Source organism: Dermochelys coriacea, chromosome 8 (assembly GCF_009764565.3).
Source record: "Dermochelys coriacea isolate rDerCor1 chromosome 8, rDerCor1.pri.v4, whole genome shotgun sequence".
NCBI classification, from domain to species: Eukaryota; Metazoa; Chordata; order Testudines; family Dermochelyidae; genus Dermochelys; species Dermochelys coriacea.
In genome coordinates this window covers 7,044,338-7,058,738 of record NC_050075.1, presented here as the reverse complement: position 1 = coordinate 7,058,738, position 14,401 = coordinate 7,044,338, and the positions used below count along the sequence as shown (strand labels likewise).

The 14,401-nt window shown below is 53.0% G+C and overlaps 1 protein-coding gene across 2 annotated transcripts in view; it reads left to right on the top strand.

Moving 5' to 3' along the window:
* The window catches only part of SLC6A7 (solute carrier family 6 member 7), a 32,142-nt gene extending 19,258 nt beyond the window's left edge, over window positions 1–12,884 (top strand). For both annotated transcript variants that reach the window (XM_038414342.2, XM_038414344.2), the window contains 6 exons: window positions 351–463; window positions 547–678; window positions 1,247–1,346; window positions 1,892–1,992; window positions 4,035–4,202; window positions 9,150–12,884. In XM_038414342.2, coding sequence (XP_038270270.1) covers window positions 351–463; window positions 547–678; window positions 1,247–1,346; window positions 1,892–1,992; window positions 4,035–4,202; window positions 9,150–9,359 — 824 coding nt within the window. In that variant the 3' untranslated portion in view covers window positions 9,360–12,884. The remainder of the gene's footprint in view (window positions 1–350; window positions 464–546; window positions 679–1,246; window positions 1,347–1,891; window positions 1,993–4,034; window positions 4,203–9,149) is intronic.
* Window positions 12,885–14,401: the final 1,517 nt, after the last annotated feature.

Here is a 14,401-nt window from a genome sequence, read left to right as displayed (position 1 = left end):
AGGAGGGAGGTGCCCGCTGTTGGGGGCTCTCCTTGCCTGCCGTGCGCTGTGCGACACGCTTGCTGATCAAGAAAAGGCAATCGTGACCTTTTATCTAAAAAAATAGCATTAAAAAGCCTTGAAGCTGGATTCCTGCCCCCTCCCACGGTGCCGGCCCCTGCCTGTTTCTGCTCGATCCCACACATGGGAACACCTCCTGTCTGCTCTTGTAGGGCACCTCTCCCACCCCCCCTTCTCCCAGTGGTGCCATCCCCTGCCTGGGTTGGCACACTCCCTCCGCCTGCCCAGCAGTAACAGCTGTGTCTGATGTACGATCCCATTCACTGTCCCATCCTCTGCCTGACCCCTAGGTCCCGGCTTGGCTTTCGTGGTGTACCCCCAGGCCATGACGATGCTTCCTCTTTCTCCACTCTGGTCTTTCCTTTTCTTCTTTATGCTGCTGACCCTGGGCCTGGACAGCCAGGTAAGGACACAGCGTGCCGAACCTTGTACGTTAACCCCCTCACACACACATGCTTAGGGTGGCTTGTTTTCCCTTATGTGCAGTTTGCCTTCATGGAGACCATTGTTACTGCAGTGACAGATGAGTTTCCTTATTACCTGCGCCCCAAGAAGGCTTTTTTCTCAGCCATCATCTGTACTGCCATGTACCTGATGGGGCTCATTCTCACGACAGAGGTAGGTAATCCCACGGGCCAGCTTGTCAGAGTCGACTTAGACTGAAGTCTGAGTGCTTATTTAGTTGAGGATTTACAGGGGGACATTTGTCAGATCCATGATCATTTGTGACTATGACTGAGTGGGAGGGGGCTCGGGAAGAGAAATGGATGGAGTGTCCCACCGGATAGGGCCGTGGGAGTGGAGACGCTAGGTGACTTCAGAGCAGAGTGAATCATTCGCAGGAAATAATTTATCTAATCAGTAGAGCCCATGTTTATTAACATTTTGCTGTGAGTATTCCCTACTTGAGATTCAAAATCCAAGCTGCAATTGATCTAATATGTGGCGTGGTATTACTTCTGTCCCCGATTGGACGAGCATGCAAACAGGATGGATACACTGGCATTCGCTTCCCATGAATATTCAGGCCCCTAAAACTCAGCCTCCCAAATGTGACAAGGAAAGGGGCACAAGAGAATTCATCCCAAAAGGCGAGGAAACATGGGTGGGAGCTTGTTGACCAACTCTGGTGATAACGGGTCCTCCTTCACTGAGGGTCTGGCTGCTTGTCATTCTCTCTCTCCAGGGGGGGATGTACTGGCTAGTCCTGCTGGATGACTACAGTGCTGGGTTTGGACTCATGGTGGTGGTGATTACAACCTGCCTGGTGGTGACACGTGTCTATGGTAAGGGGAACTGGCCTCCATGGACTCTCCTGAGCAGGGCATGTGGTGAAACATCTAGAGGTTCATGCAAAAGCTTGTGGAGGAACAAGGAAGTGAGAACTTGGGGGGTGTGGGGGGGAGAAACTCATCCATTCAGTGGGTGTTTGAACTGGAGCAGGAGGTGTAGTTTCTAGCTTGTGCGGATGAACCCCATGGCAGAGGGCTAGACACTTCAGCTCCAGGCTCTTGCTGCTTCCCAGGGTCGATGCAGCTGGATGGAAGTTCCAGATCAAGCCAGAGACATTTGTGTCATCACAATGGTAGCGGATAGCTAAGTTTAACCCCTTCCTTGCTCTCATAGCAGAGCAGAGAAAGTCACGTGATACAGAAGGAGAAACAACACATCCGTTGTTCTGCTGGCTCTCTCTGCCCCTGTGGCTGACAGCCCAATCCCTGTGCTCACACAGCTGGTGGGGTGCCTCTATGGAGCCAAGGGATTCACCAGGAGAACCCGTAGCTAGAGTTGCTGGCTGTTTTCTGATGCCATCTCCTCCTCCTTTCTCTAGGCATGAAGCGGTTCTGCCGGGATATTCACATGATGCTGGGCTTCCAACCAGGGCTGTACTTTAAAGCCTGCTGGATGTTCCTGTCTCCGGCAATGATGATGGTAACTGGTGTGACCCTGCTGACGTTTGCTGAGCTTCCCTTACTCTACCCACGCCCCATTGTCATGGTCTCAGCACCACTTGGATTAGTCCCTTTGGGACAAAATCTTTCCCAACTCGACTGGCTCCCCGTCACAGCCAGCAGCATGGAATGATCTTTGCACCCTCGTATCAGCATAGGTCTCCAACCTGCATTGTCTCGGTGGGGTCCAGGTAGCCCCTTCCCATCCCAGCCTGGGGAGCCCAGGTTCTGGGTGCGGGGGAGGTGTCACTAAGTTCTAGGGCTGGGCTTGGGTGTGAAACCCTCACAGGATTTTGGATGACAGCCTGTGATGGTCCTCGGGATAGCTAGGTCTGGGAGTCACCTTGTTACCCCCCTGCTGCCAGCATGAGAGCGTCTTGCTTGTGCTTAACTGGGTGTCTGCTCCCTCACATCCCCAAGCGCTCTGCTCTGGGCTATGCCAGCCATACCTTTGCCTTGTAGGTTAACATTAGGTGTGCCCCAGCCCTCGAGCCCCTTTGAAGCATTTCCCCATAGCGTTCAGCCCCTTCTCCTTTGAACACTCCCCAAAACACCAGGTCTGCCTCCCCAAAGGAACAGGACGCACACCAGCGTGTACGAGTCAACTCGGGCCTAGCACTTTGCTTCACACCACCGCACTGAGATACATTGATAGTGAAAACAGCAATGCATTTACTATCAAAGCGCCAATATTCAAGTGATCACGAGTAAGGAAACTGGAAACAAAATCATTGCCCATTTTCTAGAGACTAACCTTAACTATCAGGGTAGCCTCCTGTCTAATACATTTTGTCTCACTCAAAGCCTTTTGCAACATCTTCAGTCCAGCTGGGCTGCGATTCTGATTTCATGAATGTAATAGCACTGCCCGTTTACCTATTAGGGACAGGATAAAGGGGTGGTTTTTTTTACTTCTACTTGTATCCCCAGAGTTTGTTGTCTATCCTCAGAGACAGGATAACCCACCGTGGCTTGTGTTTCCTGTGTGCTGCTCTCCTATTGACATCACATCTTTTCAATAATTTTGTATGTGAAGGGGCATCCATTGTGTTAGCTACAACGTTTAATTCACATCCAACAGAGATCAGACCTGCAGACATAGCTCCGCAACACACCTGTCAAGAACCATGGGTCCCCACATATGCCTATCACCACAGCCCACTAAATGCCCCAGCACCTAAGTAGGGGAAACCAGTCAATCGCTATGCTCTTGAATGAACTCACCCAGGAAAATGATAAAAGACAAAACCACCCTGTCATCTGTGGGAGAACACTTTTCTCACAGCGATCACTCTCTATCTGACCTCTCAGTCCTCAGCCTCCAAAGAAACCTGCCCAACACTTCCAAAATATGAGCCTAGGAGCTTAAATTCACAACTCTGCTAGACACTACAAGTCATGGACTGAAGAGCGACACTGGATTTGTGGTTTATTACAACAATCTGCAACCCACTAGCCCCCTTCCCCTTTTTGTCCTATGACTGCAGTGGTGTAAATGGGCCACTTCACCTTGAATGGACCCTTAGAATATGTGCTAACTACTTATGCTAAACTCTCTGTTCGACTTGTATTTAGCTGTGACACCCTGCGTACTTTCCCCAGACCTGAAGAAGAGCTCTGTGTAGCTTGAAAGCTTGTCTCTCTCACCAGTAAATGTTGGTCCAATAAAAGATATTACCTCACCCATCTTTTCTAGCCAACAGAGGGACAGGTGAATAAACACCTCATCTAGCAGAAAACCTGGTTCTTCACCTCTGCTATGATACAAACTAAGAATGTATTGGCCGTGTTGTGTGTACACATAACTCCTTGCATAGCACCTGTACATACAGTTCACAAAGAGATTAGTAACTGGTGTGACCCTGGCTTTCATTTGAGAGCTCACATGACGTTGGTGAACCAGAATGTGCATCCCAGAATCAGGTCATTCCTGTTACCCTCTGGCCAGCTGGCACTGAGGGGTTCTTGTGTCACACAGCCCCAGGAAGGACTCATCCCTTTGACTCTCTCCCTGTGTTGCAGGCCCTGCTGGTGTACAATATAGTCAAGTACCAGCCCTCAGAGTATGGGAGTTACCGTTTCCCATACTGGGCCGAGGTCCTGGGCATACTGATGGGGCTGTTCTCCTGCCTGATGATCCCCGCAGGGATGGTGGTCGCGGTGCTCAGAGAAGAAGGGACGCTGTGGGAGGTAAGTGGCACATGGACGTGGGTGGCAGCCTGTAAAAAGGGAGGGGACTCTACTCCTCCAGGGCGTTTCTTCCCTTGGCTGCGTTCCCCGGCTCTCCCCACTGCTAGATACTGGTTTTCTGTGCCATGAAATCTTGCTCTTTGGTTCATGCTGGGTAAAAGACAACCTCCTTCCTGCTCATTCTGGAGCCTTCGTTCTAGCCATAGGTCAAAGGGGGCTGGCTCCTGGGGCTGTTCCCAGGTGTGAGGGCTGAGAATTGAGCATCACGTCAGACTGGGCTGCCTCACAGCCTGCTCAACCTGCAGCTTTTCACTGCAGCCTGTCTAGGGCAATCCTTCCACTCTCCAGGCTCACCCTGTTAGCTCCCCCACAAGCTCTGCCTGGTCTGGAGTTGAGGGCCCCAGCATACCCAGTGTCTAACCTTTGCAGAATGGATTTAATGCATCTGCCCCAGCAAGGACAAAGGCCTCACCGCGGAAGCACGGGTCCCCATCCCACCCTCCCTGTCCACAAATCCTGAGAATTGGTGTACAGGACAGCTTATACCCGTGTATTTACAATGGTGTGTGGCACCCTCTAGTGGTTTGCACGGGACATCACAAAGTCATGCTTATTTCGGATGTCGAATTGGAACAATAATCCAGAGAGGAAACAGGCCCCGCCTCACTTCTTTGCCAGGCCCTATGGCAACACATGGTGATATCGCTATTTGTGGCTCACGCATGGATGGAGCCTGTGCACAGATTCCGAATGCAGTCCACGTGCAGGGATGGGGGATTGATGCACTGGGGCATACCTGGGGATAGCTGTAGGTGGATTGCTGGTGCATGCTGCACAGTAGACAGAAGGCAAGAGACCCATGTACGTTCGCACCTCTTGGTGCGTTGTGACATTAATATAGCAGACTATGCAGTTAAACCAGTGGATTTGCCTCAGGAAAGTGAAGTTCTGATGGCAGAGGCTACAGCTAAAGAGGTGCTACAGATTTCCATATACCGCTCTCTCAAGCCTCTCTGTTCTCATCCTAGGACTTCCCTGAGTTACAGGATCATAGAAACATAGGGCTGGAAGGGACCTCAAGAGATCTAGTCCATCCCACTGGGATGAGGCAGGACCAAGTAAACCTAGACCCTCCTTGACAAGTGTTTGTCCAGCCTGTTCTTTAAAACCTCTGATGGTGGAGATTCCACAACCTACCTAGGTAACCTGTGCCAGTGCTTAACTGTCCTTGTAACTAGAAAGCTTTTCCTAATATCTAACCTAAAACTCCCTTGCTGCAAACTAAGCTGATTGTTCTACCGTTGGTGGACATAAAGAACAATTGATCACCATCCTCTATAGAACCACCATTTATAAACGTGAAGACTGTTACATGCCCCCGCAGCCTTCTCTTCTCAAGACTAAACACACTCAACTCTTTCAACTTTTCCTCATAGATCAGGGTTTACTAAACATCTACTTTTTGTTGCTCTCCTCTGGATTCTCTCCAATTTGTCTACATCATTTCTCAAGCGTGGCACCCAAAAGTGGATGCAGTCCTGCAGCTGAGGCCTTACCAGTGCCGCACAGGGTGGGACAATTACCTCCCCGGTCTTACCTAGGACACTGCTGTTAATACAGCCCTGAGGGACATTTGCCTTTTTTGCCATCACATTGTACAGTTAACATATTCAATTTGTGACCCACTATAGCCCCCAGATCCTTTTCAGCAGCACTGCTACCTAGCCAGCTATTCCCCACTTTGGAGCCGTGCATTTGATTTTTCCTTTCTGAGTGTAGTACTTCGCCCTGGTCTTTAGCATCATATGATGATGAACAACAAAAGGGGAAGAGACAGAAATAACAAATGCCTAACTTAGTCAGGTGAGAGGCTCCCCCACAACTGTCCAAATGCTGAGCCTTAATGGATCCGTGCTTACAGTTCTGCTGTGTCAGATAACCATTACCCCTTTAGCTTCTCCACAATCCTTGTGGCTCACTATTGCCCCAAAAGCAACCTCTCTGAGCACATGGTCCTACAAAGGGCCACGGCTGCATTTGGGATAGGCTCAGGTAGCCAGGTTTGGCAGTAGCTTGGGTCAGTCAAGTCTGCCGTTTCTGGCCAATGCTCTGAAGATTCTTCTATTGCTGTGTACATTTCACAGCGTTCTCCCTCCCTCTTGACAGGAGCTACATTCTTGTTGTAGATAACACTGAGCCATAGCAACAGCCTTTCTGACTCCTTTAACACACCCCAGAAGCCCACACCCTTCTTGCCTGCCCACAAGCAGAGACGGGGGGCTCTGGGCAACAGACAAACACCCCCTAGGGAGTAGGATTAGAGCTCAGGACACCAGTTCACTTGTGCCCTATGCCAGCATGGAACCCAGCCGGGCTCCCAGAGGCCATTGCAAAGAGAGGCAGACCCCTGCTTTCTTGAGGTTAAATGACCAAGCTCACTCCCAAAATAGCAGCATGTAAGTGGCCTTGGGAGGTCTGCTTCTTTCAGTGAATTTCCTCATTCCCTGACAAAGGAAAACACACAACTGAGAGGGCTCAAGTGGCAAAGCTGCACCCAGATCCAGGCTTCTCTACTGCTTTGGCCACAGGAGAGGAATGAAGCTGAGTTCTTGCTTTGACCCAATCTCTAATATAGACTAATAAAATAAAGGAAACTTCCTATCAGACCCTACTTACTGCATAGCAAAGCCACAGCACCTAGGACAAATCATAGCAAATACAGCCACTTAATTCAGACCCCTCCTGCCTGCCTCCTTCCCCATACAACATAAACAACTTTGCTAGTTGGAACACTGCCATGAGTTTTATACTGAGCTGCCTTCCCATCATGCCTTGGGACACGGCTGTCCCCACCTCTCCAGTCCTTAATTGAAGGGTGGTTCAGTCAATCCCTTCCCTCTGTGCCTGAGTGGCCCCTCCTCTTCTTGTGCAAGCAGAGGCTTCTGCTAGTCGCTTGCAGCTGCAAGCTGGTGATTACTCATCAAAGCAATGGCAGTTCTGGTGGGTGGTGATTTTCCTGCACTGCATTCCCCTGAGCCCTGCTGCTCTCATCACACAGATGTGAGGATAATCGTGGGAAGCTGCTTCTCAGGGGGAAGCCCCTCCTCCTCCTTGTACCCCCTGCCCAGTGCTGCTGCCCCCAAAGCCTTTCACCCTGCTGATTAGTCCTCAGGTGCATCAGGTCACAACCTGACAGGAAGAGTGCAGCAGCTGAGACTCCTGAGCTGCCTAGCTGAGCAGCCCTTTGAGATGCAGGTCTGGGGGGGAAGGGAATCCGCCCCCCCCCTCAAAACTATTCAAAGTGGTCAATGGAAAGAACTTCTGTGTAGCCTCCAACACTTGACTCCTGCTCCACAAGCTGTTCTATAATTGTTTGCCCATGAGTTTACCATCACAGGTGGGGATCTCTTACTCTGAGATAGAAGACTTCCTCTTCCATGTTTGTGGTGGGATCACATGATTAGTTTGGCTCACAAAGGTCACCATGGACTGGTAGAAACGGGACTTGAGCAGACAGGTGGCCTGTGCGGGTGCTGATCACATGGCTCCTGGGAGTGCCTTTACCCGTGGGAGGGCCAATGAGCAGTGAGCAAAGTGCCCGATGCGTTAATGGCATGATCCAAACACACAGTGGCCCCAGGCAGCAGGGCCTGAGTCCGCAGGCTCCTGGCACGCAGGTCATTCACTGCACTGGGAAAGCTTCAATACAGGGACGACGTTCCCTTTTTCTTCTGCAGCCGGTCTGTCCCTGGGGAATCTCCACAGGCGCCCTTAGGCCTGACTGCACCCAGGGAGTCTCCGAGCGTCTAGCAACGGTGCAGGGCACCAATGCAGATGGCACTAGCGTTCCCTGGCAATTTCACCATCCTCCGGGCCAGGTTACACGGAAATGGCAGTGCTGGGTTAGTGCTGCACTGGCACTAGTGAGGCAGGGGGACTGTCCAAGGAGAGGCCCAGCCACTGGGAACAGGGCTCAGAGCAGCACCAAATCCTTGACCATACACAAGTGCTGGCTGGGACACCTTTAGAGCTTCAATTGCTCCATTCAGACTCAATTACAGCTCCCCCTATGGGCTGCTAGAGATGGTCTGGACAGGTGCCCCATGTGATTACAGTGCCCCTATGGGCTGGCTAGAGATAGTCTGGGGCCCCATGTGATTACCGTGCCCCCCCTGTAGGCTGGCTAGAGATGGTGTGGTGCCCCATGTGATTACAGTGCCCCCTATGGGCTGCTAGAGATGGTCTGGACAGGTGCCCCATGTGATTACAGTGCCCCCTATAGGCTGCTAGAGATGGTCTGGACAGGTGCCCCGTGTGATTACAGTGCCCCCCTGTGGGGTGGCTAGAGATGGTCCGGTGCCCCATGTAGTTACAGCACCCCCCTTGGGCTGGCTAGAGATGGTCTGGTGTCCCATGGGATTACAGTAACCCCTGTGGGCTGGCTAGAGATGGTCTGGTGCCCCATGGGATTACAGTACCCCCTGTGGGCTGGCTAGAGATGGTCTGGTGCCCCATGGGATTACAGTACCCCTGTGGGCTGGCTAGAGATGGTCTGGTGCCCCATGGGATTACAGTACCCCCTGTGGGCTGGCTAGAGATGGTCTGGTGCCCCATGGGATTACAGTACCCCCTGTGGGCTGGCTAGAGATGGTCTGGTGCCCCATGGGATTACAGTACCCCCTGTGGGCTGGCTAGAGATGGTCTGGTGCCCCATGGGATTACAGTACCCCCTGTGGGCTGGCTAGAGATGGTCTGGTGCCCCATGGGATTACAGACCCCGTTGGTTCTGATGCCCTGACAGTAGCTGTGGAGTGAGTCTAGTCCAAAGCACTGGATGCTGGGGTATTGTCTGAAGCGCTCACCTGGTGATCTGTCACCATTACTGAGCCTTAGTGCCTAGCGGGTGCTTCTGTAACTCTGCTGTTCATCTCCTGATTTCAACCACAGAGAATCCAGCAAGCCAGCCGGCCAGCCATGGACTGGGGCCCTTCTCTGGAGGAGAACAGAACCGGCATGTACGTGGCTACCTTGGCTGGCAGCCAGTCCCCCAAACCCTTGATGGTCCACATGAGGAAATACGGGGGAATCACCAGCTATGAGAACACAGCCATCGAGGTGGACAGGGAGATCGAGGAGGAAGAGGAGTCTATGATGTGAGGAGGTCACAAACCCGGTGGGGAGCAGAGAATGGGGGACTGCAACCCTGAACTTTCACAGTTGCACTTAGGCACTTCGGGCCGGTTAACAGGCAATTCTAGAGGCAGCTGCGAGCTGCTGACCTCTCAGCATCCCACGGGATGCTCTGGCCTCTCCAGCAGAACGCTGCTGAGAATTCCAGTGTTGCTGAGATTTTTGTTCAGTGTGGCAAGCTGTGTAATGAATGTGTGTGTTAGCTCTCCAGTGTCTGGGACCAGCTGCCCGGACCCTACCCTGCTCCAGGCCCACCCCACCCTGCCTGGGTGCCCTCTGCCCAGAGTTATGACTCATTGACCTCTGTGTAAAGACTGCGACATGCACCCACTTTGCACTCCTTTTGCACAGGCATCAGTGAGCAAGGCAGTGGAGAACAAGGCTAGTAGTTGTTGGTGGTGTTTGTTGTTGCTAAGCCTATTTAACTCCAATGACGCATGAACGTTGTGGAGAAAGGATGTCTTTGTTAACCCCACCCTGTCAGTGGAGAGGTGTGAGTGCCCATGCGTCCCGCCCCTGCTAGGGTCCTCCAGCAACACCAGGTCCTCACGATGCCCGTGGGTCCCACCCCTTCTGGGGTCCTCCAGCAACACCAGGACCTCTCGGTGCCCATGGGTCCCACCCCTTCTGGGAGCCTCCAGCAACACCAGGGAAGACCAGAGTGGCCATTCCTGATAAATAAGTCTAGGGAAAAGAAACCCCATGTTATAAAACAAACCAACCCACCCCCGGACAGGCCTTTCTGTGCACAACAGAGAAAGGTAAACCCTGGCCCTGGGATAAATCAATCCTTTGCAGGTTGCTCTTAAGAAGTGCCATTTGCACTCTGGTCCCCTGTTCACACATCTGAATTCAGAACCTCGGGGTGAGGCTGCGTCAGGTTAACCCCTCCGTGGACTCCGTGGTGGGGCAGAGCCTCTGGCTGTGGCTGTCCCTCCCCGATTCCAGCCCAGGGTGGAGCAGGGAGGCTTGGGGAGGCGATGTCTAATCTCAGCAGTGCCCCCCAGTCACACGCCCTGGGAGCAGAGTGCAGGCCGAGGCGGGGGGGCATTTGACGTGTGTTTTTTCTGTGTTTGCAATGCGAAGGGGTCGGCCGACGTGCCCCTGAGTGAAGGCAGCAGCAGGACCAGCCACGCGCTCTCTGGCACCGGTGCTCCATTGTGCTGCAGGGCTAGTGGTGCGCTGACTAGCCCGTGAATTATGAATGAGGAGCTATTGGAAGTGTCACTAAAATAACTTCACAAAAAGGAATGGAAAAAACCTCTCTGCATGGGCTCTTTGCAAGATCCCACTCACTGGGCACAGAGACCCCATGCTGAGGGGCTGCCTCCAGAGTCTTCTCCAGGCAGGGACAGAAATCCAGTCTCACTTCTTCTCCTCCAGTACCAGAGTCCACTCAAGGGGAGCACGGATCACCTTCCCTTGTAGTCCCTGTTATTGAAGTTTGGGGGTGGGGGGTACCCCTTATCTCACATGGTAATAGGAAAATCCTGGACTGTCAGTCATTGCTTGCATGACATGGAGTAAAGTTCCAGGAATGTCCTGACTTGTCAAAGTCTCCAGGAAGTCCTCTTCCCACATGGCCTTTTACAATTCCTACACTAAGGTGACAAGATAGCAAGTGTGAAAAATTGGGATGGGGGTGGAGGGTGATAGGCACCCCCATAAAACAAAGCCCCGAATATCAGGACTGTCCCTATAAAATCAGGTCTTCTGCTCACCCTATGCTACACACAGCTCTCCACACCTTCCTCCCCCGGCAGTCTGACGGTATGTCTACCCTGTGCACTGTGGGTACATCTACACAGCAAAAATAAATCAATCAATCTGTGGCAGCAAGTCTCCGAGCTCGATCAACTGACTCGAGCTTGCGGGGCTCATGCTGCGGAGGTCAAAAGAGCAGTGTAGACATTCAGGTTCAGGCTGAAGTCCGGGATACGAGACCCTCCCCTGCTGCCAGGTTTCACAGCCCAGGTTCCAGCCCAAGCCTGAGCATCTACACTGCTATGTTTAGCCCACAGCTGGAACCCGGCATCAATTGACCTAGGCTCTTTGCTGTGTAGATGTAACCTAAACCTGGGCTCTGACTCAGGTTTGAGCCCAAGTCCCACTTCTGTCCACACACAAATCAGTCTGACCTGTATCCTAGGACCCTGCTAGGGTAGTGGGTCAGAGTCTGCGATCTCTGTGACGTGGGTCCAAGCCCTGGCAATTTGCAGTGTGGCTGCAAGTCAAGCCGCAGACCCAAGTCAGAAGGTCTGTGTAGCGCAGCATGGAAGCATTTGCATGGCTGTGAGACCCGGGTCCAGCAGCTGTGAACCCAGGTTTACAATGCAGCGTGGACGCTCAAGTGCAGGCTTGGAAATACCGAGTACACAAGCCCAGGTCCACGGTGCAGTGTGGGGATGTCCGCACTCAAGCTGGGGCTGCAATCCCATGTCAGCGTAATCAGAGCTTATGCACTAAAAACAGCAATGAGCTGCGGTGGTGTGTGCAGTGGGAGGGGGTAGTTGCCCCCCAATATGTGCCGAGGGTCTCCCACAGGTTTGTACTTGAGGCTGCTAGGCCTTCCTGCTGCTGCATGTACGCTGCTACTGTTAGCGCACTAGCTTGATCAGAGCTAGCGTGGGTACGTCTCTCTGTGCCAGACTTCGCCCGTCCTGCTCCAGGTTAGCCAGGGCATCAATGATTCTGGGTCATGTGATTTCCAACTTTGAAAGCCCGCCCCGCAGGGTCCTGGCAGCTGCTGTGTGTTTGTGCGTCAGCAGCTCAGCTCCTGCCGGTGCTGTTGTGTATGGAGGGTGCAGGGCACCCTCTTTTAAGGAGCAGCAGTTCAATACCTAAGCTGCCCCCGTGGTGGTTTGTAGCGTACCCCGTGTTCACCTACTGTGACGTGTGTTCTCGAGTGTGCGTGTGTCGTTGGTGTAACATTGCAAACAAATGAAGATCCACCCTTCTGTGCGTGCTGTTTTCACTGCACACTGGGTTTGAAATGGGCTGGTTCCGGGTGGCTCCCCAGCTCACTCGCTCTTGCGTTATTAACGCACCAGTTGTGTAGTGGCTAGACGCCACCTTGTGGGGCAGGAGAGTTATTTCCACTTCAAGCTGAGCAGTGTTTCAGACACGGCATTGAAGGGCCCAAACTTCTCCCTTAACCTGAGCTCAAACCAACCCGAACACAGGCTCCAAACCTACCCGTTCCTTCCTAGAGGCCATGGAGCCCAGTGCATTATCTCCCAAAACCACCCAGAGAGCTGCCCCATGGAGGGTCTTGGGCCGCTGTTTTTCATATTCTTGATCCTCTGTACAGCCAGCTGTGTAGATGCTGAGTATGTCTACACAGGGATGAAAAACCCATGGTAGACACACCCTTGGAGACCAGAAGCAGACACACCAACGTACCACCAGCAAGGTTGTGCTTGGGGGTTCTTCCAGCTGGGAAGCTCGCAAAGCTGGACTTCTTCCTCGACACCCTGATTTCCATGGCTGTATTCGAGACAGAGCAGGGCCAAATCCTAGCCCCAAACACCTCTGAACCCAGGGCTGAATTTTGCAAATGGCCCTTTATCGTTACAGTGGGCTCAGCTGAGCCGCAGGTCCCAACGACCCCCACATGGGCTTAAAGTCTCCATCTGGACCGGGATTTTATGGTTGGAGCCTGTCTCCAGCTCCAATAGCTCAGCTCCATGTATATATCCAAATTGAACCTCCCCACTTCCTGAGGGTGACTGCATCCCCTGGAGGCCAGGGCAATCTAGACTGGGATTTGAAGGGCTGTGTGTTCCCGAGGTTTATCCTGGACTGGATTGGGTTTGATTGTAGATGGCTTTCATGGGTAAACAAAGTTTTGTGGTACCATGTGCTTAGTGCTAAATGCAATCTCTAGCACTGGTGGCTTTACAAGTCACCATGTTGAGGGCAGCTACTCTGCCCCACTGCACATGCAATGGCCATGCTGACCAAAGCCCTGCAGACTTCCCACCTGGGACCTTTGCCCTGAAGAAGATAAATACACAAGAAGCAACCCCTGCAATCCAGGCTCCTGGCTGGGGAGCTGGTCCAGAAAGGGAAAGTGCTCTCTGAGTGGCTGTGCCATCTTTTGCCCACGCACAACAGCCAGCTCCCAGGATGTCAGCAGAGAGTCCTGTGAACCAAGGAGCAGGATGGTGGCCTTTCCTCAGCTAGGTCGGGCCTGCCCTGCAGTCCTCTCTCATCTCAGTTCCTTTCTGCGCTGAAGACTGGGAAGAGACAGACAACCCTCTCCTGGCCACCCACCCGGCATATAACTGACCCCGGCACCTCCCAGGGTCCCTTCTGCATCTCTCACATGCCGCTCCCTTCCTCCGTGCCACAGCGAACATGTACTGGCGTGGCCATGGCCATGGGGTGTGCACACAGGGGGACGGGGACAATGAGCGTAAATACTATTACGATGAAATAAAGCTCTTGCCTCCCTCTGGAGTCCCAGGTATCCCAGCACCTGCGGCTGGCAGCGATCGAGCCCCGAGCAGGTTGGGAGCGAGACGTTCCCGCGCTGACCGGCTGCTCGTCCTGCGTGCGCGCACAAGGCTGGGTTAATGGTGGGCACTCGAGAGAGACGCAGCTATTCCCCACTCAGAGCACTGCTTTTCCCCCTTATGACTGGTGCCTAATGGAGGCGACGCTGCTAATTGTTTCCCCTGTCAATACGCCATCTCCCTCAGCTCAGAGCCCAGGGAATGGCTCGAATGGCTCTTGCTGTCCTGTCTAACAGCTCCCTCCTCCTGCCCCAGTGAATGTGGAACGCCATGCTGAGGACAGCTGGGAACTGTTCTACCCCAGAGCACCCCGATGTCCCGCGTTGCCTTCTCCGTCCCTCCAGCAACAGACAGCACCTGGTGCCCAGAGCGAGCGACTCAGGGGAGGGTGGCTCAGTGTCGGGGCCACCCTGCCCCACTTTCCACTGGGTCACCATTTGCTTTCCTCTTGCGTCTAGCCTTCCACACTTATTCCATCTGACTCACTTTCAC